This window comes from Emydura macquarii, unplaced genomic scaffold (genome assembly GCF_026122565.2).
Source record: "Emydura macquarii macquarii isolate MOO-44397 ecotype Brisbane River unplaced genomic scaffold, CSIRO-AGI_Emac_v2 contig_1876, whole genome shotgun sequence".
In the NCBI taxonomy this organism is placed as follows: domain Eukaryota; kingdom Metazoa; phylum Chordata; order Testudines; family Chelidae; genus Emydura; species Emydura macquarii.
In genome coordinates this window covers 5,272,429-5,298,044 of record NW_027132013.1, presented here as the reverse complement: position 1 = coordinate 5,298,044, position 25,616 = coordinate 5,272,429, and the positions used below count along the sequence as shown (strand labels likewise).

The 25,616-nt window shown below is 41.1% G+C and overlaps 1 protein-coding gene across 1 annotated transcript in view; it reads left to right on the top strand.

Moving 5' to 3' along the window:
* The window catches only part of ELF5 (E74 like ETS transcription factor 5), a 38,873-nt gene that overhangs the window by 5,746 nt on the left and 7,511 nt on the right, over positions 1–25,616 (top strand). The window contains exons 2-3 of the mRNA XM_067558099.1: positions 18,640–18,767; positions 24,983–25,216. Coding sequence (XP_067414200.1) covers positions 18,644–18,767; positions 24,983–25,216 — 358 coding nt within the window. The 5' untranslated portion in view covers positions 18,640–18,643. The remainder of the gene's footprint in view (positions 1–18,639; positions 18,768–24,982; positions 25,217–25,616) is intronic.

Below are 25,616 nucleotides of genomic sequence, written 5' to 3'. Positions count from 1 at the left end.
CTGCATGTACAATTGTGATAAATATATATGGGCTATCTTAGACATCCTACCATTATTTTTCATCAAATTAGGCTTCATACTCTTAGTTGAGAAGAGCTGTAGGTTTTCTATTTGGTTTTGGTTTTTGGTTTTTTTTGTCTTTAAAGGTTTATTTTAGATGTACTTCAGCTCTCTTTATTTCCACCGTTATCTGATTGTTTAAACAATGTGAGATTCACTTTGTAAGCGGGCTTTAACCTTTCTGATCAGAATATGTGATGTCAGTGTCAGTTATTTGACTTGCCTGGCTGGAGATTCTGTAGTTGTTCTAAAGCCTAGAGGAGCACTGACTACTAATTTCTAAAATGAAGGTGTAGAGGGTCTACTCCTATGCTGTCCTGAGTGTCTTTAGCCCAGAGGGAGTTGAGACTGCTCAGTACCTACCATGAGTTGTACAGCTCTTCACAAGATCATTCCCTCAATTATGACTTTTTTGAGATGACAGAATGACTGGTCGTGAAACAAATTCATGTATCCAGTGCAGCTCCTAGTTTGCCTAATTAAGGTAGTTATCAGCTGTAATTGATTGTTGCTGATCAGCAGAATGTGGAGCAAAGTCACAAGTTTGTGGACTAAATAAAAGCTACCTTAGACTATAGTGATAGAAATGGAGAAAAAGCATGTCCAAAAACTAGAAAATATCCTCACGGGAACAGCACATGGATACTATGGCAACTAGACCCTAAGTACTATTGATGGTCCCTTCTCTGCTAATTCAGGCTCCTATGTAAATTGGTAAATTTCCTCAATCTCTCATTTCTGATCTCAGGGGCATTTCTAATTTAGACTGATTTAATCCTATTTTGAGTAATTTATCTACTCCAAACATGGGTTTGCTTGAAGTTATTCATCACACTTCCTCCTAAAATTGCATGGTACTGCTAGTACAGATTGGCTGTTGCTATTCAGCTCCAAAAAGAATTGCATGTATGTTATATAAGGGAGCTGTGTACAAGCAGGCCCCCGTAAACCATTTAGTCATGTAGGTAATTTTAAGAATGTGACAAGATCCAAAGAAGTCAATGCGCCTACTTGCATTCTTCAAGTTATGCATGTGCTTACAGGCTTTGGGTGGCTACAGTCAATATAAGTACTGCAGGGCCTTTCAGGATGTAATGAAATACACACACTCAGTTATGCAATTGTTCCTATTTTCAAGCAGATATTGTTGACAAGAAGTCCGTCCGTGCTAGAGACTTTCCTAAAAGGAAAACGTTCAGGGGTTTTATGAAGCAAGAAACAATAGAATGGTACTTGTGGCTGATTAAATTGTGAAGAAAGAAATGATGGAATGGTTGTTGTGGCTGTAAAACTGACAATGCTGATGACTGCAAAAGCAACCTCTGGCTACTATGAATACTACCCCTGCTGCAGACAGTATAACATGGTCTCACACATTTTCAAATTGCGAGGCATGCTCTAGGAACAAAGTGGGGGAAGGGGTTCTAAAAGGGACATGATAGACCCCAAGAGGAAACAAAAACCATCTAATGTCTTGCTGTTCTTATAAATGTACTACAGCAAGCTTCCCAATTCTTCCCAGGAGTGGGTGGGTATAGGGAACCTTCTCTCAAGGAAAGGCCCCTCCTTCACGGACATAGGGGAGACATAAATATAATCAAGTGGTGTTGACCCCGATAACCAATTGCTATCTGACTTGGCCTCTGGTATAGTCCAAGCATGTTCATCTTTCTCAACATCTGAAAGCTATAACCAGCATTGGGCTGGAAATGCTTTCTGAACAGGTTTCAAGGAAAACTAATGAAAATAGTGGGCATGTACCAGAGGGCATTCCCAGCTGAGGTTCACACAACCAGGGGAATGGCGTTGGGACAGCTGGAGGGCTATCCTGGGACTTGTTAGACCTGGAGTCAATTCCCCACTCTGCCACAGCTTCTGGGATGAGTTCATCATCTATAAAAAAGTTGATAACAGGGAAGGCCTATCTCAGAAGGGTATTGAGGATAAACACATTAAAAATGGCAAGGTGCTCAGCTACTACAGCAATGGGGGCCATATAAGAACCTTCTATGGATGACTTTCAGCATTCCCTTTACCTAGGATAGGTCTTAATCTTTCTTCTTAATTGTGTGTGGCCAGCAATCATATCATTTTGTGTTGTGATCCATCTACCTCTCCTAAAATAAGCATGGCCAAGCTTGATCCATAGCTAGATACAAGACCTCCTGCCAGGGAGTGGGGTTGGTGATATAATAGCTGGGACAGTACTGACCCAATGCCTGAGGATTTATTTAGAAGGCCCTCTGCTACTTGAGGTGCTGTCTTTCAGAATAGCTGAAATATCTGTATTCATTGTGCTAATTAAAGATCAAAGGGCCCTTTTTGCAAGAGCAGGGTTGTGACCCAACTGGGCAGCCTAACTCTGACTCTTTCTGATTCACTTCCTGTCTTAAACTGTGTTGTGCATTGTTAAAAAGCTGATGTATTTCACACCAGGAGTAGCTGAATTTCAAGGAAGTTATCCCTCAAATGTATTAATTTTTTAAAAAATGGAAGCATTTTGGGATGGGATTTACTAAATAAATATAAATGGAGAAAGATCTGAAGCCAGTTTCACAAGAAGAAATTTTGTAAAATGTATCCCTAGCACTAGTGGCAATACTGTAGAATAAAAGTGCTGTTGATTGAGCCCTGTTGTGCTCCCTGTGAATGCAGAATACCCCTCTAGCAAAGTAATCTGACTGTCTTTTCTCAAGGTACAAAGAAAGATGTTTAGCCAGGAATTTATTTAACATCAAAGCACCTGAGGTTAAAAAAGATCGCTCTCTTAATCCCTCCTGCACAGTGCTACTTCCAAACCAATCAGACACACAATTAAGGCTGACAAGCATAAAGGAAGTGAGAATGGTCCTGTGGCTAAAACCCAATACGGGGCCTCAGGAGAACTAGGTTCAATTCCTAACTTTGCTACTGATTTCCTTTTGTCGCCTTGGGCAAGTCACTTTACTGCTCTGTGCTTCAGTTTACCCAACTGCAAAATATTAATGCATCTCAACCTCACAGGGAACCTTAATTGTTTCTAGAGTGCTTTGTCAGATGCTTGGATGGAAAGAAGCCTATGGCTGCAAACTGTTATACAACAAGTCACTTACTTTACCAGCACCACATGTAAGGTCTTATGTTAAATTCTGGTTATTTTCTGGAAAGTGACTATGTAAAAATGGCAGCACCTCCCTCACAGACCTGATCCCTCTATAGCTAATTAAATATGTTGCCTTTGCCAGTTTCTACTTATTTTATCCCTGCGGAACAAACTCAGCTCTGTGAGGATGAGTTGGATTCTGTTTTGCCTCATGCATCATCAACAGACCTATCAGTGAAGTTCCAGTTGTAGAATCTTTATTATTTATGATGATGCAAGACACAGCTCTCTTTCCAGAGCACAGGATGAATTTATGAAGTTGGCCACTAGAAAAAAATCATCTGACTTGTAAAGTGAAAACACTTCTTCTGAAAGAGAGAAAACTAGTTGACTGCCATAGGTGACATACCCTGATGAGGTTGATGACAACCCTTGGAGGCAGGTCCATTCTGAAAAGGGGTGGAGGAAATAGCCCAGGGATAGCCACTCACAGTCCAGCTGTGCTTGTGCCTGAGCACCGGTTGGCGCGTTGCAGCTGGAGCCCCAGGGGCGGAATGCTCTGCCACTGTTAGGGCCTTGGGCTGGGACATGGTGGAGGTGGGACGGCCCATGGTCCCCCTCCCTCCTTGTCATTCTACTCCTGGGGTGGTAGCCTCATCCCGGCCTGTGAAGCCTCGCTGGTACTTGATCTCTTTGCCTATGAGCCCTAGACTGAGTTAGTGCTCGCCCTGCCCTGCAAGGGCTCTAGACGCCTGAAGGGACTGCATGGCTACCGACCGGACCAGCCCCCTAAATATTGGTTGTCCCACCCTGCCGAAAAGGCCAGGCACCTAGACTGATGCGAGCCAGCCCCTGCATTTGTCTCCGGAGACTCTCGTTATTGTGTGTAGTGAAGTGGTATGGCCTCCCTCCGAGGGTCGACCCCACTCTGGTACAAATCCAGACTTCAAAGCCCTTTCCAAACATTAATAGACTCTCTCTCAGAGAACCTCAATGGTGGGTGAGTGCTGTTGTAACTATTTGACAGCTGAAGCTGAGAGATTAAGTTTCTTTATCCCACAGAAAGTCCACTGCAGAGCAGAAAATAAAACACAGGTGTCCTGATTCCTACTTCCTTTCACCAGTCCCTATACCATACATTGAGCCACTCCACATGATGGTCCAAACTCCAAAGGATCCTGATAGCTCAGTGAACTGCCAGGGAAAAGAGCTCAGGTGGTGAGTGAATCTCTGCTCCTCTGGGGTTTGGAAGGGATTATTACAGCAATTTTCAGTGCTGGGTCTAGGAGCTTTTTGCTGCTTTCTGCAACGAGGCCAGTGGGCCCTATTCACAACTCACTTCACTCACATGGAATGACATTTGCCCCTGTGCAGAAGGCCAACATTGCCCTATGCATCACTTCAAACTTGCTTTTTGGAGGGTTTAGGTTGGATGTAGGTAGCACATAGTCCTTGTGCTGTCCCTATGCTTGGGGGTGAACTTTGTCCATAATTGCTAAACATTTTCCCATCCTCAGTGACTGCCTGTTCTGCCTCTCTGGCAGAGCCAGCCCTGAAAACCTAGGGTGACAAACTAGCTCCCCTGAAGTTGATTGGCAAAATCAATGGAGCCAGGATCTTCTGTCTCTATGACTGTAAAGCAGCCACACAATCCAGGAGGGAGTTAACTGCTCTTCCAGTTAGTCATCCACAATAAACTGGGAATCTCATCAACTAGTCCCCACTCTGAGTCTGAGGTGGTACCTGGGAGAGGTGAACATGTCCTTGGAATAAGTTAGTGGAGGCTTGAAGACACCCAATGATCCTGTGCAACTCTCCCTCTTAAAGGCACCCATAGCCAAAAGCTCTGTGGTCCATGGACGCCCATCCTACCAACCCCTAGAAAAATAAAGGATGCCTTTACAGGAAGAGGCAAAAGCATGCAGAGGTGCGTGGCAATGAAGAGGTTACTTTTCTGGCCCTCTGAATTTCAGGGATTAAGAAACAGACTCCAACTCTTTAAAGTTTCATCTTTCACTTAGTGCCAAATTTGGAGGGATTAAGTGATTATCTCACCCATTTGTTCACACTTTACTCTAGAGTTTCTCATCTGACAATCACATTGACCTATGTAAAGCTGAGAGTAGGTGAGCGGTGGTTCAGCTGAGAGCCTGGGGTTCTGTTACAGCTTTTCAGGTTGCTTCCCACAGCCTCAGAAGAATATTCAGGTGGGAAAAAAATGAGCAGGGACAACAAGTGGGTTTGGTCACATTCATACCTGCTGGTTTTGGCTCTTGCAGACTGTGGCATTGAGCCCAGATGCTCATGAGCTAATAGTTGGAGCAATACTAGTTAAAGTTCGGGAACTTATTCAAGGTCTAAATACCTCAGCAAACTTTGGTAGATCACCGTGGTTTGAGTGACCCTTCTATTGTGTAATGCATGGGAGGGAGGCTTGTTGGCGCAGGCAGACAGTGTTAACATTCGCAGTGTGTTTTTAAAGGGTCAGATCCCATGCTTCTGAGACACATTCTTCAGGAGCTGAGCTTTCCACTTCTCATTGAGGGTGTCAGAAAGAAAACTGACCTGCATAGATAGCACTGGTGCTGAGGCAGAGCTCAGTACCAACCACAGAACAAACTGGCCAAATTCTGTCTCACACCAGCATAAATCCAGAGTGACTCCATTGATTTAAATGGTGTCACTCACGATTTACACAGTGTAAATGAGAGCAGAATTTGTGCACTTTGGGGTGGGGTCTCTGGTCCACTCTGTGTTACCCAGGCAGTGCAAAGGGAGAAAAGGCTGGCCACAATCCCTGGCTAGGCAATCCTCTGGTATGAGAGAATCCGCAGGGGGCATGGAGCTGGCTACTATACCATCCTCCCTGCAGCCCCCAGCACAAGGGCATGACTGGAGTGCAATTCATTCTGGCAATCCCCAGGTGGTGAATAGTTCCTTTATGGGCTGGTACATGTTAAATCAGCCCCATAGCTGATTTAATCTGCACTCAGGGCTGGGCCTGGGTAGATAATCACAAACCAGAAATTGGTCCCTATCAAACCCTCTCCCGCTCTTTGCACACAGTGGAAACTGAGCACAATAGAGAATATGGCCCATTGTGTCTGATCATGGCTTAAAACAAAAGAGCATACCATTTCTTTCCATCTACATGAATCTTGATATTTTAGCTGGAAGTCCTCATTTCTTTTTCTCATTCCTCTTTACAACTTTCTTTTCCCCTTTTGTTATACCTATTATATTCCTGAGAAAGGAGATCTTTCTCAAGAGCAAAGACAGGAAGGAGACTTCTAGTGATCCAAATGGTTGTTTAGCTATTTTCTGAGCATTTACAACACTGCAATAGTAGTAACTCGTGTTTGAAGTACCTGAGTTTATAGTCACTGTAAATTCTCTCAAGCTCTGTGACTGTGTCTATTGACTTAGACTGAGTCATGTAAATGTAGATTGTAGCTATGGTAGATGCTAGTTATTCGCGATCCTGATAAATACAATTGTCAGTTATTAGCAACACTTTCCTCGGAACCAATCCCATCTTATTGACTTTAATGTTAACAGAATTTGGATATTAGCAACTCTCATGCTGCTTATTGACAACTTTCTTAGGCAAAAGGTTCCACTTGTAATGAATTTGCTGGCTAAAAGTCTGAGGCAGGATATGAATGTGCATGCACATCTCTGCGGCATTCATAACACTAAATACTGTGCTGTGCATTTCTGCTATGTCATGGCTTCCAACCATATGGCCCTGTCTCTCAGCAATAAAGTTCAGGTCCCAGAGGTACTACATGAGCCCCGTACTAAACAAATGCAAGTAGCTGAGACGTTTGGTGTTGCAACCTGTTTTGCACATTCTAAAAAAATAGTGATGGCATTTTGAAGGACTATGACATCTGCACAAACCTAGGCTGCCAGTGGAAAGAAGGCAGATGTTTGGAGAAGCCTTGTTAGACAAATGGTGTTTTTAAAACTGTGCGCTGTCTTACACGTGACATACTTGGAGCCTTCATTGTAACTATAATGACAAATTTTTGTTTGCTTATTGGAAGGACAAGTGCAGTACATGCACTAGAAAATGGGGGCCTTTCATTTATCCATAACTTCAGGAAAATGGCAACCAAGAAATAGTTAATAACCAGCATCTATTGTATACAAAAAACAAAGGGAAATTGAGGAGGGGGGAGAGTTACAGCCATCTTAAGAAGGTGTCATCTCTTTAAGAGATGTCTTCAGAGTGAAGTTGGCCTATACAGATGAGCTCATAAAAGGAAATATTTCTCTATGCAAGGTATAGTCAAGCTGTGGAATTCACTGCTATGAGAGGTTCTTGCCAAGACAAGTGAGGCAGCAAGATTTAAAGACTGCACTAGCATAAATAACCTTTTACAGTTATGCAAACCTAAGATAATGATATGGGTACTCAAATCTCACACTTCATGGCATCAGCTCATCTCCTGCAGGGGTCAAGAAGGAACTCTTCCCCATGTGAGCAGCATTTCATAATTGGCCAAGTGCCTTCTGCGGGATTTCCCTTCCTCTGAAGTCTCAGGGATACAATGCTAGTTCTACCTCTGGTCTGCTATGCTATGGTGGCTGCTGTGGAAATATATAGAAAAGCTTTGTGCTGCATCAGCCCATCTGTTTTCTCATAGAAGACAGCACAGAACACACTTCACAGTATTTGTCTGGGATGACTGTGTCCATGAAAAATATAATATTTTACACTCTCAAACCACCTACCATCCAAAGGTCTCAAAGTGCTACTCAGACATTAACAAACTCAGCTTCTCCAGGCCCATTTGAAGCATGGAAGTATTATTGACTCCACTGTACATTGGAGTAAAAGGAAAAATTTGGTTAAGTAACCCAAGATCACACCGGAATCTGGTGCAGCCAAGGAGGGGACCTAAGCTTTCTTTCCTCATTGCCTACACGTTTATTAGCTTATCTCAAAAGATAGCCTTATGCTCTATTTCCAGCTACTGGGGGGCAATGCGGGGGGAGTGGGGGGCAGCAGTGTAAGCTAGTGGTTGGAACAGGGGAGCAATAGAACTCCCAGATTTTATTGCTAGCTCTCCCTTGCCCCTGACTTGCTGGGTGCCCTTAGGCAAGTCAACTGACCTCTCTGTGACTTGCTTTCCCAAGCTGTAAAACTGGGCCCTAATAATACTCAGACACCTGAGTTCATCAACCAGCTGAAAGACGTTAGAGTGCAACCATTGCACAGCATGGGATTGCATATAACTGTGAAATTAGGCTACTTCAGACTGCTATATAGACTATTGTTACCTAACCCCTCCAAACTGACGTTGATAGGGGAATTCCCACCCTATTTCGGAAGGTCGGAGATGCACCCTGGGTTTTCTTTTTTTCAAAAACCAGAATATTGTGTAAGGTGTGACTCTACAGTGCACTAGCTTGCTGCACAGTAACGTCCTATGTAGACTCTGCTTGCAGCGCACTGGAAGTTCATAGATCACTTTGACGTACTCCTGTTTGAAATTGTGTATCCGTTTGTCTGTGCATCCCAAGCTTTAGCACATATAGAACCTCAGATTTGTCTGAATAGACCGCATTTGTACATGTTCTCCAAAGGGGTCTGATCCTGATCATACATCAGTTTAACTTTGTTAGCTAGCTTTGATCCCGTAGTGCGCCTGATCTCTGGTCTGGTACAGGGGAGACAGGAAGGTGTCAGGGAGCCTGCCAAAGCTCTATGATTCTTAACCACACAATCTGGTGCAAATTAAAGTTGTATGACAACAAGTTTAATTTATGCCACTGATGTAAGGGCTCTTAGGGACTGCACACCTTTGGAAATCCAAGCATAACAAAGCCTTTCTCACCTATGCCCCACCTGTGTCGGTCACTCCCCTTATGCCAGGAGCAAAGTGGTTCCAATGTAAGGAAACTCTTCAGTGGGAACTGCTGCTGTTTTAGGATCACTATGCACCAGGTAAACATGAGCAGCACAACGTAAACTTGGGAGAATCCAATCCCATTGACTCTAGTGGGGTCACTCCTGATTTACAGGCTTGTAAATGCAATTAGAATCAGGTCCTAGGTGTGTACCTAATTTCCAAATGCAATATGGACAGATCTGATCTTTTGCATGTTCAAAAAAAGTTGGACACACAACAGTACAAATTTCTGAGACCTATTTGAAGCCCCTTTGCGAGCCTGATGTTTAACATACAGACCTGTAGATCCCTAGAGATGATTTTCCAGGCTGTTGAAAGTGCCTGCCATTTGCCTCTGAGTCCTTGAGCGCAGGAAATGCATTGAACAGAAATATGCAAATACAGGATGATCATCACAATGATAATCAAGAATGACAGCAAGTGGTAGTGATGTGTCAGTAGTTCTCTGGCACCACCCTATTTAAAAACATCCTCCTTGCTCTGTAGGACATTAATGAAGTGATATGTTGGTTTCCAGGGAGAGCTGGTAAGAATTCAGAGCTGTTGTCAGCCTTGTTTAAACATGTTGTTATTCTCATTATCTCTCATAGACTGTCTCTGTTTAGTAGTCTCATCCCTGTTTGGGATTTGATGACTGAGAAAAGAATATGCAGGAGTTGTATGTTTTCAGGACAGTATTTAACTCCTGGGAGTTAATGAAAATTTGTCGCTTGGATTTGTTTTTAATCTGTACAATTGATTTGATTAATTGAATCACTGGTAGGATTATTAATCAGCTGATGGTTAAGGGGAAGATGCTGAGATCTGGAGCTGTTTTAGACATTCATGCAAATGAGGAACGAATCTCCGATTCTGGTCTTACACTGGTCTGTAGCTCCACTGGGTCTGTTTCTCCACAGCTATGTGCCTTGTGAAGCCATGGGGCTGCTCTCATTTGCTCCTGCAGATGACAGCTCCTAAAGAGTCACTCCTTCAATTTCCTCCAGGCCTGTGCCATTCCTACCCCAGCTAAGCATTGGTGCAAAGGAATTTCGGAGGGCCCCAGGATCTGTTCCTGCAGCTATACTGTGTTTCCTCTCCTATCCCTAGAACAAATTCATCCACAGACTAAAATGTCCGAGCACTAAAGCTGTGCAAATCCAAGTGCACTAAAAATCCAAGACTTAATACCTCAACAGTAGTAGCTGAGAATATTTAACCATGTCGATTTTGTGGCCATTGCTATTTATAGACTGTAGAAAAACAGTTCCTATGAAAGGGGTGGTGGTTGTGTTCTTGTGCTAGGCATGTGTGTGTGCATGGAATGTGTGTGTTATGCATGTTAAACCTGTTGGTGGTTTTTACTCCAGTATTTCATAGTTCAGTGCAGCATGATGGGAGGACTTTCCTGTAAGTGATGCGGGTTGAACTAGCTCAAAGCCAGGTTTGGTTAAATGTAGTGTTCATCCCAAAGAAACTCCCTGCTAGATGTCCCCAAAATCCTCAGGCCAGCCCTGGGCAAAGTGGTGCGATCCTGGTGGGCAGGAGAGGAGAGGACATCTTTCCCACCTAAGTGATATGGCCAGCTCTGAAGAAGCTCACCCAATGTATATGTTAATTACAAATCCATACTGAAGTAATATTGCTTATTTTTATTCTCCTTTGCTTTTACTGATTGTTTAACTGATAATCATGTTAAATAATCCTACGGCTTCAGCACCATTTGAAATGGGTATAGGGACGCTGGTCCTTCCTTTTACCATAACTAGTTCCATGCAAATACACTCCTATGAAAAAGATACTAAAATTAGTCTTGCATAACTAATCTAAGGAAGAAGAAAAACATGCAGCAGGTCAGGAAGCCCTCAGTCAAATATAGCTTAGGGCCTAGTCACTGACACTTGGCAATTGTTTAGTGTTCAGATTGCAAAACACCAATTGTTTTTGCTACAAATAATTTAAGGCTCATTGGAAGCAGTTGCTCTGTGAGACTTGGCCCAAGGCAGAGACAAAAGCTTTCAGATCTCTGTGGTGTACAGGAAGTTGCCCAATTGCACCATTCGTTGTGATGGTGCAGCCATATTGTACTTTTTGCCTATTCACATCTGCTGACTAGTATGGAATGAGGGAAATAGTTACTCTGGGTTTTGTATGGCTGTAGCTGACAGAAAAACCTAGTCTAGTACAGTATCCATTATCACTGTTGCTTCACCACCACACTTTCCAGCCTACATAATGTACCTCACTACTTCCTTGGAGCCACTCAGATGACTGCAACAGATAAAAAATAATAATGGGTCATAAACTGAGAGAATATCAGATGAACCTGGTTTAACAGACTGTGAACAAAGTTAGTTTTGGTCAGTTGAAATCTGAGCTGTTTGAATCAGAAATAATCCAGTGTGTGAATTGTCAGTATCCATTTGTACTTACCTGTATCATATAAGTAATCCTGCTGACTCGAGCACAAAGCTTTATTGGTGGTGGGTTCTTTAAAAAAAAGATGATGCTGTGGGTTAATGCATTAAAAGATTCTTTCCTCTAGTTTTGAGACTCCAATCAGTCTTGTCACAATCAACATGGGCTTTATATCAATTTCTACCAACTAAGGATCTGGCCTTCAGCTTTTTACTCAGTCCTTTCTCTGGCAAAGATCCCATTATAGATGGATTTCTCAGCTAATGTCAGGTGTTTTTGCATGAGTAAAGACAGACTAAAACATGAAGAAAAACATCGGGATTTGGCCCCATGACAGGAGTGATTTTTGAGTTGGCTTATCCACAAAGCTCTGAGCACTAAGGTCCAGCCACAAGGATGTGCATAATGGAGTTTACATAGCACCTATTATTGCTGCTTCTGTGTGCCTAGTAATAACAAATGTGGTCTGCTCCTGATCTGAGGCGCAGAAATAATTCTACAAAATTGCCTGCTAAGTGAGAGGTTTCATCCACCTTTTTTGTGACTAGAGATTTCTTAAACAAATTTGAGTTCCATTTCTGTGACCTTTCAGGCCTGTATCAGTCAGGTTCTGTTACACGGCCTGTCAAATCCATTCTGTTAGGTACCACAGCTATCATTCCTTATTCATACAATCTTGGAGGTTTTCGAGGCTAATGAGAATTTCTTATTGAAAGGGTCTCTTCCCAAAACCGTTATGCTGTCCCACCAGTTCAAGCAACCTGCTGAATTATGGGAGGTGACTGGCTATTCCACGAACTAATTTGTAGTCATTTTGCAGGATTTTTAAGCTATTTTTAAGGATTTGGAGCTAGACGTAGGCACGTGTACATTACAGGTTTCCAGAGTGCCTATTTCTGATGGTGTTTTCACTGTTGTATGCATTTTGGGTTTTCCCATTAAAATGAGCAAACACTTCCAAAAAACAAGCAAGTTTGCACCAGCCATTCTGCTTTCTTTAATTGTGAAAGAACAGTACAAGGATGGATGGAGGCAAAGAAGGAAATAAAATGGGGAGGGGGCGCGGAAGAGTATGGTAAGTAGAGAGGCAAAGAAAGAAATGGGGGTGGGGAGAGTGTGACACAGAACATGCTGGATGAGGACAGAAAAAGAGAAGCAGGAAGGTCCAGAGAGGGAAGGATGATTCAGAGATTAGGGCACTGACCCGGGACTTGGGAACCCTCAGTTCAAGTCCTGTCTTTGTTCTGCCAGACTTTGTTTGACAAGCCACTTTGACTATGTCTACACTTGGAGCTGGGGTGGGTGACTGCAGCTCAAGGAGACAGACCCATGCTAGCTCTGATCAAGCTAACGTGCTAAAAATAGTGTAGCCACAACAGAGTGGGTGGCAGGACAGACTAGCAGCTCTGAGTATGTACCTGTCTGAGACCATAGGCATGTACTCAGGGTGGCTAGCCTGTTGCACTGCAGAACCACACTCTCTATTTTTAGCATGCTAGATCTCAGAGCTAGCACAAGTCCATCTCCTCAAACTGAAAATCATCCCACCAGCTCCAAGTGTAGATGTACCCTTAGTCTCTCTGCGCTTCCATTCCCATCTGTGAAATGGGACTAATAGCACTTCCTTACCACACAGAGGTGTAGGGAGGCTAAATGCAATATGAGTGTGAGCCATTCAAATACTACACTAATGAAGGTCATATAAGTGCCTTAAATATAGGAAAGGAAAACAGCATGAAAGAAAAGCAGAAGCCTGACTGAAAGTGGTGGTGCAAGCTTGTACTGATATGTTTTTCTTCTTATTGGAGGCTTGCAGGGTAGCCCATTTTGTACAATCCTCTGCTAACCTCTCTATAGGTGAATTGGCCTTTTGACCTACCCAGGATACAGTATCATCCATCCTGTTCTTTTTCTGCCGTCAGCTTTCCCTTCCAGTGGCTGTAAACATCTGAACCTCTTAAAATATGCCCTGAAAATTGAATCTTTTAATAAAATCTCTGACTGATACATTCTTTACACCTAACGCTACTTTCATTTCTCACTGAATGACAACACCAATGATATGGCCTTTTGGAGTCAGAAAATGTTAATTCAAACCAAATCCAAGGAAGGTAAAGAACAAGATTGGCATTTTCACTACGAGGAAAATAAGTCTCCTAGGGGAAACAGGAGAGATTTGACATGGCATATGTGCTTAAATCTTTAGCTCAGCCTTGTGTGCACACAGTGCCAAGAGAGAAACAATAAGACTGGAGTTCTGATGCACTAAAGTATGTTGATCCAGCTTGGTCTAAATTTTAACTAATTTCAAGTACACTATGATTATCACTTATGTTGGCTCTGCTCATCTTTGTCCAGTTCTTCCTCTACTGTCAATGGCCCTGTTCTGTAACTCCTGATAACAAAGCCTTTCATTTTGAAGGATCCCAAAACACTTTACAATCATTCATCCACCACAAAAATGCAGCTATTTTTGTTGGGAGGCAGCATGCTATAGTGGATAGGGAATGGCCTGGAGTCAAGTGATCAGGGCTGTATTCACAATGAATCTACAGTTGAATCCAGGCAAGTCATTTCATCTCTTGGTTCCTCAGCTTCTCCATCTATGAAATGGGGACAATGCTACTTAACTTCTGTACTTTTTGAGGCTTATGAATGAAATGTGATAGCCCTTTTAAGTGCCAAGGTTTTGAAAGAGAGCCTAGCAGAAAAGTTTCCCACATCGAAGCACCTACAAAGATCTGGCTTTTTAATGTGGCCCAAGAGTCACAGTTACTTAAGTCAACAACTTTAATAGGAGAATAAACAATACAGGATAAAGGTAAACGTTCTGCACTTAAGAAAGCTTCTCGTCCCTTCCCTCAGTTGTGTCACGGTCTGTATTATCACCGTCGTCAAAGGGGGTGGGTGTGTATAAGAACCTGAAAAACCAAACGAACCTGTCTGTGAGGAGTTCCATATAGCAAAGCACTGCAGGTGGCTTTATTTCCACAGTGTTGTGCTTTGCTGCAGGAAAGCCACCTCCTTCTCTTTGCTTCTGAGATCTCCTTTTGGACCTAAACATTGCGACGGGAATAAGCATCCATCTGCACGTAAGCTCAGTTTGTTTATTGATGTCAATATTTGTAAAACAGACTTCCAGCTACCAAAGCAGTGTGTGCTGTGCTGATTTATCAGTCACCTACCTGATGCTGTTTGGTTTTGGGCTTCAAACCAATTGTTCTGACCATCCCATTTAATTTCAACTTAATAAATTATTGATCGAGACATGCCTGCCTCCTATCCAGCAATTGAACTTCAACAAATATATTTTAACAAGTGAACAATCCAGCCCTGTCTCATTAAACTAAAATAAATTAATTGCTACTTGCAGCCCTGCATCAGCTGTAGCAAAACTAAGATTGAAAAAATCTCCGGTTTTAAACAAGTGACTGCTCCTTCCCGTTTTTTCCTCAAGCGTATATTGAAGCAGATATCCTGTTTATAAACAGTACCAGGCAATGCTGAAAAATTATTTGACATTATCTAAATCAATAATGTTTGCCCAGAATAGTTGAAAATAAATCAGTCCTCCTATTGCCCTTGAGAATAAATATATTTAGCCAGAAAATACAGTTGTATATGGGATTGACAGTATAAATCAGGTACCTCCCTAAAACAGGAATTTTTAATCTGTAAATTAAGTTTGCCGTCTACGGCGTATTGCTGAGCCCTTTTCTGATAGCAACCTTGTCCCTATAGCTGCAAGCCAAGTATCAAACAAGATCTAATGCTGCCTCAGTTCTAGAATTTCCCGGTTTGGAGAAACATGCTCTGTTCAAACCAAGCTTCAAAAGTTGGATGCACATTCAGATCTGAATTTCTTCATAATCTGATGGGTTTTGTTCTTGATCAGGCCCATCTTCATTTCCAACAGAACTCCTATGTATCCTGTATGGTGGGGTACTCTAAATGTATCTATTCAGCCTTGGAAAATCCTCATGCAAACTTATTAGCCCAAGGCATGACGTCTATTCACCCACCATAATGATAATGAGGCTGTAAAAACTAACAATATTTTACTTACCAAAAGCAAAAATTTACTCTAGTTGAAGAGATGATTCTAGCCTTTCAAAGCTCTAACACATTCCCTTCTCTAGGTAGTGATTAATTTGTCAAGTGTTGGCACTAAAAAAAATTATTATAAAAATATTAATTACAAAATTATATTCATTACAAAGAGGATGTGTTCCTACCTCCCCCTCCTCCTCCACTGCTAATTATATATATTTTCTAGTAAGAAGTACTTCTTTTAGAAACCGTGTTGAAACTTGCAGTTTGTTTTTGTTGCAGATGGAGACAAAGGGTGAAATCCTGTCTCTATTGAAGTCAATGGAAAAATTCTCTTTGACTTCAATAGTGCCCAGATTTCACCCCAGACATTTTCCTGTGTGGGAAGCAATTCACTCTTGTACAGGAATCAGGCATGAGGTGGTCCCAGACATCTGCATTTTTGGAATTGCTTGTACAGTATGTTGGTTCAGTGTGCTCCCATTACCATAGGAGACACCAGACTTGCTTCTGCCTGAAATAGGATGCACTTTTTGGTGGATTTTTGCTTACTTTGCTCATGCCAGGGTATGTTTGCCAATAGCTCTTCCATTTAGAAGATTAATTATCATGATTATTGATGTCACACACAGGGCTAAACTGAATGTAAAATAAGGTGCTAGGGAGAACATACCCCTTGTGCATATTATCAGGAATCTTGGGGGTTTTCCCCTTTTATCTGAGGCATTGAAAAGGGATTATCTGTTGGCATGGGAGATGTTTACATGATCCTAGCAGTGTTCTGTGATGGAAGAATTGGGGGCATTGGTGACTCTTAGTTTTTCCTGTTTTCTTCTCCATTTCTATATGAAGTCTCTGTCTAGGTATACTAAACTCTTCTATATTTCTGTGTGGTTGGGGCAGTAGGCTTTCTTTTTGAATCTGACCTACCATAACTCCCTGCATATCTAATTCAGCATGACTACCTACAAGTATTGGAGTTTAATTGCTTTGATTGCAGAAAAATTAGGGAAAGATTTTGTGTAATGTTAGATCCTGTATCATGCATGAAGTAGTAATGTCATTGCTCTGCCCTTCTAATCTGTGTCTGAACAAGTATAGTACAGAGCACCTATTTCAGTGGGGCAGCCTGCTACTGGTGCGGAAAGAACATAACTGACTCATGATACAATCTAAGATTAAATACTGGTGGGTCTCATTATTTTATTTATTATTGAGCCATGACATTAACAGCTCTGTTCATACAAGATCCTGAAACATCTGAATTGCATTAATAGTTTGATATTTTATTCTTAATTGTGGTGTTCATTATCAAAATACATTTGTACATGTAACACCAGTATCATACTAGGCCCACTAGAAACAATGTGGGAATATAGCAGCTGAAGTGATCATCAGTGTTCAAATGTTCATGTGCTCCATTCACATCGGTACAGTATGTTGGGTCTGTGCTGTTTCTGGACCATGTACACGCATTGGACCCCATCTCAAGTATGAAAGAGAATTGGGGACATCCCAAATGTTCCCACTCTCGTGGTCAGCTCCCATTTCATCCAGGTAAAGATTATGACTCTCAATTCTACTAGGGAACGAAATTACGTTAATTTTATCCATTAAAACTTCTGAACACTCTGTTTTCAGAGCATGGTAGGTAAACAGATCTGCTATCTGCCGAGCTAAAATGCTGATGTGATGGCAGAGCATTACAATCACCTAACCACAACCATCAATGCCTTGACCCCAATTGTGTAATCTCCCTCAGATCAGCCACAAAGATTATCATGATTCATTAATGAACTATGTCCAATGGAGCAGATGACCAACATTGCAACACAACTGTCACAGCATGTGTCTGGGTCCCTATGTTTACTGCACACACCTTCTCTTCTCTTTTTTTTTTTTTTTTTCCTCTTCTCATTATATTAAATGTCAACTTTTTAAGATTATAGGATCATGTTGGCTTACTCAGGTTTCTTTCTGCTAGGAATGACCAGATCTTGAAATTAAAGTTTGAAGAGACAAGACCCAAAGATGTTAAATCTGTTTCCTTTTATTTTGCCTTTATATATTCACTGCAGCACATCCATGGAGCTATTACTAGACATTAGAACAGTGACAATCTCAGTCTCTTGCAGGTGGAAAAGCAGAACTGAACCACAATGATTTTCATTCCATTTCATTGCTTTTTTTCCAGACTACTTAAACTGAACCAATTACAGTTAAAGTTCACAAGGGAGTTCAAGGGTGGGGTGTCCCAAGCCTTAACTGATTGAAAACTGTACGTATACACATGCACATTGGCCCCTCTGGAATGGTTCCCCTGAATCATTCTACTTTATGGACTGTTTCATTTCAAATCTCATCTGAAAATGTAGCTTTTCTCCCTTGCCTAGACATCTTGATTTCCCTCTCTTTATTGTTTCACAATAGAACTGTATTATTTTCAGCAACGCTGTAGACCGGCTTGAGATGAAAGTGTCACAGCATGAAGTTTACTATTATTATTAAACCAGTTGCTGCTTGAATTCCAGCTGTGGCAAAGCTCTAGAAGCAAACTGAACTCAGTTTGTGATTGATTTTTTTTCGAAGACGGCACATTCCCCATAAACCGCTCGGTCTGATGTCTGCTCTTGTATCTGATTTACACTGTAAGCTCCTTGGGGCCAGGACTATGTTTTTCCAATTTGTCTGTCAAGGGACTTGTTCAATAAATAAGAAAGATCTCAATAAATAATTATACTAACCCTGACCATACATCTATGTACAGTACTATAGATCTGTTTGTCCCTTGGCTTTTACACATATATACAAAATGTGCCACCAGTCACACACAAGAATCTATGGGAAAATTTCATACCACCCACATCCATGTTTAGTCATAAATCTGCTTGCAGATCCTTTTAAACTGATAACTTTCTTGGTGAGCTCACTAACCCCTTCACAGTTGCCTGAAATTTTCAAGAGCTCAGCTATTCACTTCAGTGGAACTTTAAGTGGGTGTAAGCATAGACCCAAGGTACTTTTCACAGATATATTCCATTCCACATTAAAGAAGTTATGGATGTGGCCTTATAACTTAGGTCCTCACTATTTTCTTGCCATGCTTTGACTGCTATGTTAATATTTTAGGGTGATGTTGGACTCGATCACTCATAGCACCTTTCTGCCAAACACAATGGTCTGCGAGCCCCTGATGTCTTGGACCGAATTGTTTGGGACAACTGAGGATTATTATCCCAACTTTGATCATCAGCCAGGTCTGTACATAGACTCAGCTTGAAAAGAAGTGCTCAATTAGTATGTGTCCAAAACTGAACTGAATTAACATTGTTACAATCAGCTCTGGTGGCAAATGGCGTGTGCATTCTGTGCTCACTGCTGAGCCTACTGCCACATTTATTTCTAATTCAAGAACTACTGCTCTGGTCAGGCACACAAGCTGACAGTGCAAGATAGTCCTATGAATAGCAACATAATAATTGTTTGCACTGTTATAGTATATTTCCTCTAAGAATCATGTCTCTAGCGAGGGACTTGCATTGCTTCCATCTGTAGTGTACGGAGGCCTCACAATCACTAATGGATTCCTCATCACAACATCCTTGTGGAATAGGGAAGAATTAGCCCCATTTTGTAGATGGAAAAGTGAGTCAGAAATCAAGTGACTTGTTCAAGGTCACCCAGCAAGTCTGTGGCAGACCCAGAAATTGAACCTAGATCTCCTGAATGTCAACCCGGTGACCCCCAAAAGAATTTTCAGCTCTGTTAATTAAGTCTCACGAGTGGGCATTATTATCTTCATTTTGCAAGGTGGCAAATGGAGACACACAGCATTTCAGTGACAGTCAAAAGCAGAATCAGGAATAGATCTTTGTATTCCTGAGTCCCAGTCTTTTGCTCTGTCCACTCGAAACGCAGCACTTGCTTTTGAAGTCCCTTGCTAACATTGAATGTTATCTGTGCTAAGGAATAGTATATTTAGTTTAATAGATTGACATTTCTTTAAATTTTCTGCAACTTCATATAAATGTTTTCTCCATAATAGCAATGAACAGTTAGCTATGTATTCAGTGTGTAAGGCTTGGGATTTTAAAAACCAGCACAGAACTCTGTGGATTGTAGTAATGCATCAATATTAACTCAATAATTCCTCATTGGACTAATTGCTGACTACTCCTGAATGTTTAGTGTACAATTCCCCTAAGCTGCTTATAGAAATCCTACACTTCACTAGGCCACAGGACTCATCTGGAGAGTATAATTAGGTGTTAAGGAATACACTCAAAATGGCATGCTTTCAAGCCAGAGCCCTGCTATAAAGGTTGTTAGCGTTTCCCACTAGAAATCCTTTTCTCTTCCATAACAGTTTTTCAGTTCCTAAAGGGCTGGCCATCTCCCCTATCCCCCTCACGCTTGTTTCTGTGCTGCAAACCTGGGCCATTCAAAATTTTCCATGTGGTTTGGAATAGAATCTGCTCCAAAGGCACGCAGGTCCCTAAAGAAGAATCTCTAGTACTGCGCAGGAACTAGAATTTTCTTGTTTGTGGGAAATTCTATGATTTCCTGAAATTTGTTTTCATTCCAAATCAAAGCAAAAACAGAGAATGTCCAGGTTTTCTGTGAAACAAGTTTTTGGGAAAAATCATTTCAGGTAAATTGAAATGTTTTGTTTCAATGGTGACTTGTTTGTTTTATATTATAAATTTCAACCTTATCGAGAGAGATTTTTCAACTTTTTCTAAACAATTGAGGAATGTGTCAGTTTCAATTGAATCAGCATTTTCCAATGGACAATCATTGGACTGGAGAACTTTCTAGCAGCTCTAAGCTTCTTCATTAGCCCTTAACCGTATAAGGCCTATGACATGTAGTTGTGCAGTTCTGACTCATCTAGTTAGAGGTCAGTATTGCATATAGACACAGGCAAGGACATTAGACTGTCTCATTTAATGTAATTGAAATGTTTCATAAGCCTACACTATTATCATTTTGTGCTGTGATCCTACCAGAGGTCGCATACTAAAATGGGTTGGACTGGGAAAGTACTTGGCCTTCATTTGACTCAATCAACATTTGGATCTCCCTTTCAATTTGTTTCCCCTAGGATTACTCAATGTTGGAAGCTCCGACACATTTCTAGTATCCTTTGGGACTGCACTAATTTTTCCCATGAGCTGACTTAAAACATTCTTGTAGAACCCATGACATCTTTTTCACTTTTTTTTTTCCCCTAGCAACTCAGGAATAAATGTCACCCATTTGCAATATATGCAACGCTACACAAGTAGACTTAGGATAGAAAAAGAAGACACATACTTCATTGATCTGAATCATGAGAGGCATTTAGGCTAACAAAATAAGGTTTTCCCTAGGTTGTAATCTGGCCATGAGAAGAGTCAAGATACCTACAGTCTTTGAAAAAGTACCATAGGACTTTGAATGCTCAAGTGTGACCTGAGATCCTCCTCACATAAAATAGTCGAGAAGATGTGACAAAACTGCAGGAGCCTATAATGATACAGGCAGAATTTCGGAGCTGCCTGAGTGCAAAGTGTAGCCCTAGTCTCACTCCTGTCTACATCACAGTTAGAACCATGCTATGGATAAAACACCTATATTGAAGCATATTTAAGTCTTGTAAGATTCTAGTTCACTTTCTCTTACAGTGTGGAACTGGTCTATGGAAAAGGTCTATAGACTTGGTCTACTATACAGCCAACCACGTTATATGTAACCAGGCTCCAATACATTCATCGGTTGTGGATACAACTGACAGGGTTCATGTCAATACAGCAGTGTTTTTCCCAGCACTAACATGTATATCTTGTTGGCTTATCTGTGCCATCTGTATGGGCTTATCTGTACAGCTGTGCATGAACCAGGGCATTCTGGGAAAATCTGGACAGGTATCCTATACTGCCTTTCAGTGTTATACAACACAGTGGTAAAAATCCCTGTGCCTGCTTGAGCCCTATCTACACTAAAGCTTTGATTCTTGCTACCACAGATAGAGCTTCTTTCTTTGGGAATCATGAGTCTTTTTGCTATTGAATATGTAGCCTTAGAAGCGGGACATGAATCAAAACTCTGATTTCAAATAATTTTTCCAGATTGCAGAGGGGTAAGTCAACAAAATGTCATTCCTCCTGGGATGGAATGTGGCCAGCACACCAGGCTTAAGATACTCAGTCTGGCAAAAAGTGCCCATGGGATAGTGAATCCAACCTTGAGGCAAATAACACCCCACAACTTTGGAAAGATCCAGGTCATGGTTTGAACTCTGGGTCTCACTTACCTCTGCTTTCAACTTCCCCTCTTCCCTAGAGAGTTGTAGTTCTAGGCACACTTCTGAAATGTTCCTGGGCTGGCTGCTGGGTAAGTTATTTGCTCCTCACCTTTATCTCACCTGGATGATTTTCACTTAGAATTTCACTGCACAGCAAGGAAAACATATCTGGTCCTTTCCCTCTCACTCAAAGGAAATTTGTACATCTCCTGTAGAGGCTCTGTCCCATGGCTTCTCTTTGTTCCAGAAGGGTATTCCAAATTTCCTGATCTTTTGGTACAGGACAGTCCCCAACAGAAGAGAGAGCTAATCAAGAAGCTAAACTTCAGTGTAATGAGTAAAGGAAGAGCGTTTTTGAAAATGCCATACCTCCATGTCAGCACTTTTTGAGTGAGCATGACACGTCAGCCCTTCTTGGGGCCCTCGAATATTTTCTGTTTTCCAAAAATAAACAGGTTTTTTTTTTTTTTTTTAGAAGCCAAAGCCAAATAGGGAAGCTAGTTCTGACAAGAACTGTTTCATGAAAGGAACATGCCATGACATTTATACTACCAGCAAAGCTGATATTTACCACAGTCAAGTCAAAGTTTCAGGACCAGTTGTTTAATTATTTCAAAGTTACTTTTTTATTTTTATTTTTAAGGGTAGAGGAGCAGATGCTTTTATCTCATGTTACTCTAAGGGAGAGGAAAATAGATGCACCAAAGGAGAAAACTTCATTTCACTCTTCAACAAATCAGAAGGAAGTTGTGGCCTTGATCCTTACCCTAATTCCTACATAAGCAGGGGAAAAAAATCCAGGTAGCTCAAGGGTCCCAAAGGAGCAAACAAAACAATACCGAAAATATAGGGCTGGATTCATGCCCTAGAAATGTGACAGTGCCTCCACCTGATTTGGGAGCAAGGTCCTAAACTCAGATCCAAACTTTGATTCTTTTGCCCACCTCTTCTCCTTTCTAGACTGCCATCCTTGGATGGGATGATAGCTCCTCATAGGTTCAATGACAGTGAAGAATACATGAGGCATTACTTTAATTGCATATGCATGTACAAATGAAGATATTTACAGTACATGGATGATACATGAAAGAAACACAAACTGTCCTGTAAGCTTTAAAATGTCATTAAAAAGATCTATTTATCTGATAGAAACCCATTTAGAATGCAAGAGCCACATTTCAGCCATTGTTGCAATTTTAAACCATTCCATTAATTTCACTGGGGCAATGAAGTCTTACATAACAGCAGCATCTACACCCTGAAGTTAACTGCCTGGCTAGGCTGATTGACCAAAAACAAAATTACAGTTCATATTGCTTGCATGCACTGCCATCTGATTGTATATTGCGTAGCATTTTTCATACAAACTATGTCCCAAAACTAAATGTGTGGTATGAGGTTAAATGATATACTCTGAACATGAAATAACAAATCCTGGCTGAATGATTGATTCGAAAAAGAAATTAGGAAATCTAAAATGAGACAAAAGATGCTTTGAGATGAGATGTGAACAGAAATGAAACGGTATCAATCTAACCTACTTTCTTAGATATACATAACATTCTCATCACGGTGGTATTTGAGTGTCTTTCCCTTGCTATTTACTGGCATGTGTTTGCTCAGCCATTAGTATAGGGCCAGAGCCTCAGGTGGTGTACATTGACATAGCTCTTTTTAAATGAATAGAGCAACAATCTCAAAGACTGTTACTTCTGTCATTGGCCCAGAATCTCTCCTGAGACAAATCATTAGTCAGTCTCAAGGACTCCAGTATAATGAAATGAATTTGTCTTGTGAGTTAATAGAAATAATGAGTCTGTGATGCAGAATTTTGTTTCCATTTTTGACAGACCATAGTAAAATGGACGCAGAAGGGCATTATATTGGCTTCGACTATAATTTTAGAGGTCGACCATGCAGGCTGTACCTGCATGAACATCTAGTGGGAGCAGCTTTCAAAATGAATGCCTTTTGCATGTATGTTCCCCTCTGGTTTGCAGGCAGAATACAAAGCCTCCTATTATAGTTAGCTACAGATGTTCTCTGTTAGCTTACGTGTTAGAGAGCTGAGTGTTTGCATCTAAAGAAACAGTATTCAAACCTCAGCTCCCCTCTATATGTGATCTATATAATAATAATGTCTGTTGACTGTAGCATATGCCTGTATTACACTGCTCCTACTTTTAGCAGCGGAGTTAGTTTGTTTGTTTTTTTAAACTATTCTATAAAAAAAGTCACAGAAAAATAATTTTCAGGTTTTATTGTAAAATAGCAGCAACAATATTTTCCCAGCAACTGTATTGCTGATTGAGAAACTTTTTTCACATTTGTTGAAAAAATGTTGACACTTTTCACTGAAATATTTTTAGATTAAAATTTTCCTTCCAGCTCTACCAGCAGCATGTTTCTTTCTCTCTCCTTTTTCTGTCAGTGATGCTTCCCTAAAAAGAACTTTCCCAGGAACTACACATTGCACCATCTAGTGGCAGTATCTAATATAACAAATAAAAACAGCTAACACCATGTTCTTCAGGATGAATTGAGTGAGTGCTGGGTATAGCTGTGAAAATAAGCATTTCCCTTAGTAATAAACTTACAATATTTACCTACCTGCCAGAGATGGTGTTAAAATTATTTAACAAAGACTTGTAGAGTGCTTTGAGGCATGTCTCAAGTGGCTCTCATTATGAGAAATATTACTCATTTTTATTGCAAAATGTACTACGTATCAGAGAAATTTGGTGTCCTTTCATTTTTATTGACAATTTATTTACATCAGAAGGACATAATCATGAAATTGAGGTGAGAAAGAGAATTATTTATGCTAAAGTATTTGAACCCACAGTATTTTAATTTTCCTGCATGAATATTTTTTGTGCCTCTCACTTTGGGTCTGTGTTGCACCTTGTGATCCACACTTTGGATGTGACAGATTGAGAGGAGAGTGCATTTGAGATCCTCCTGCAATAATATCCTATGCAATCATTAATAATAATACCTTAGGTGCAAAAGGCTGTAATAATACGAGGCACCAAACATAGGCAGACGGTATTAAATGAAATAATCAAGGAAGCTTGTGGTCTTACTAGAATAAGGTACGGGAGCTTTTCTTATGCAGAACATGCTCACTGGAATGAATTTCATAATGAGTTTTGCAAGTATTTCAGCTTAATTTCTCTCTTGCAGTTTGCAACTCTTTCTGGACATCCGTTCACCCGGAATACTGGAGTAAACATGATGTCTGTGAGTGGCTGCAGTTTTGCTGTGACCAATACAAACTAGATGCCAACTGCATCTCCTTTTCCCACTTTAATATTAATGGCTTGCAGATGTGCAGCATGACCCAGGAGGAGTTCACAGATGCTGCAGGTGTTTGTGGCGAATACCTTTATTTCATCTTACAGAACATCAGGACACATGGTTAGTGTTTCAGAGATTAAATGCGAAACAAAAAAGCCTTAATCTTATCTGTTAACTTCATGCTAGTGGAAGGTGCTGGACTGATAGCCCTGGGACTAAAGTCCCTTATTTATTCACTGAAGAGGCGAAGCATCTCTGGTGTCTAGATATTACAGTGATCAGTACATTAGAAATGCAACATAGAGAGAGAGGATAGCATGAGCAATGAGGTTACAGACTTCCCAACTGTGCCCACTCAAGCCTGACTTGACAGATTTATCTGTAGGAGTAAGATCATAGTTCAGACCCCATGACCCCTTCAGACCTTGGCATATCAACAAAAACTTTCCAGGATGCACAATGTGGTGTTTTAGCTCCGATAGGAACTGGACTAAGACCACCAAACTCATTTCACACAGGC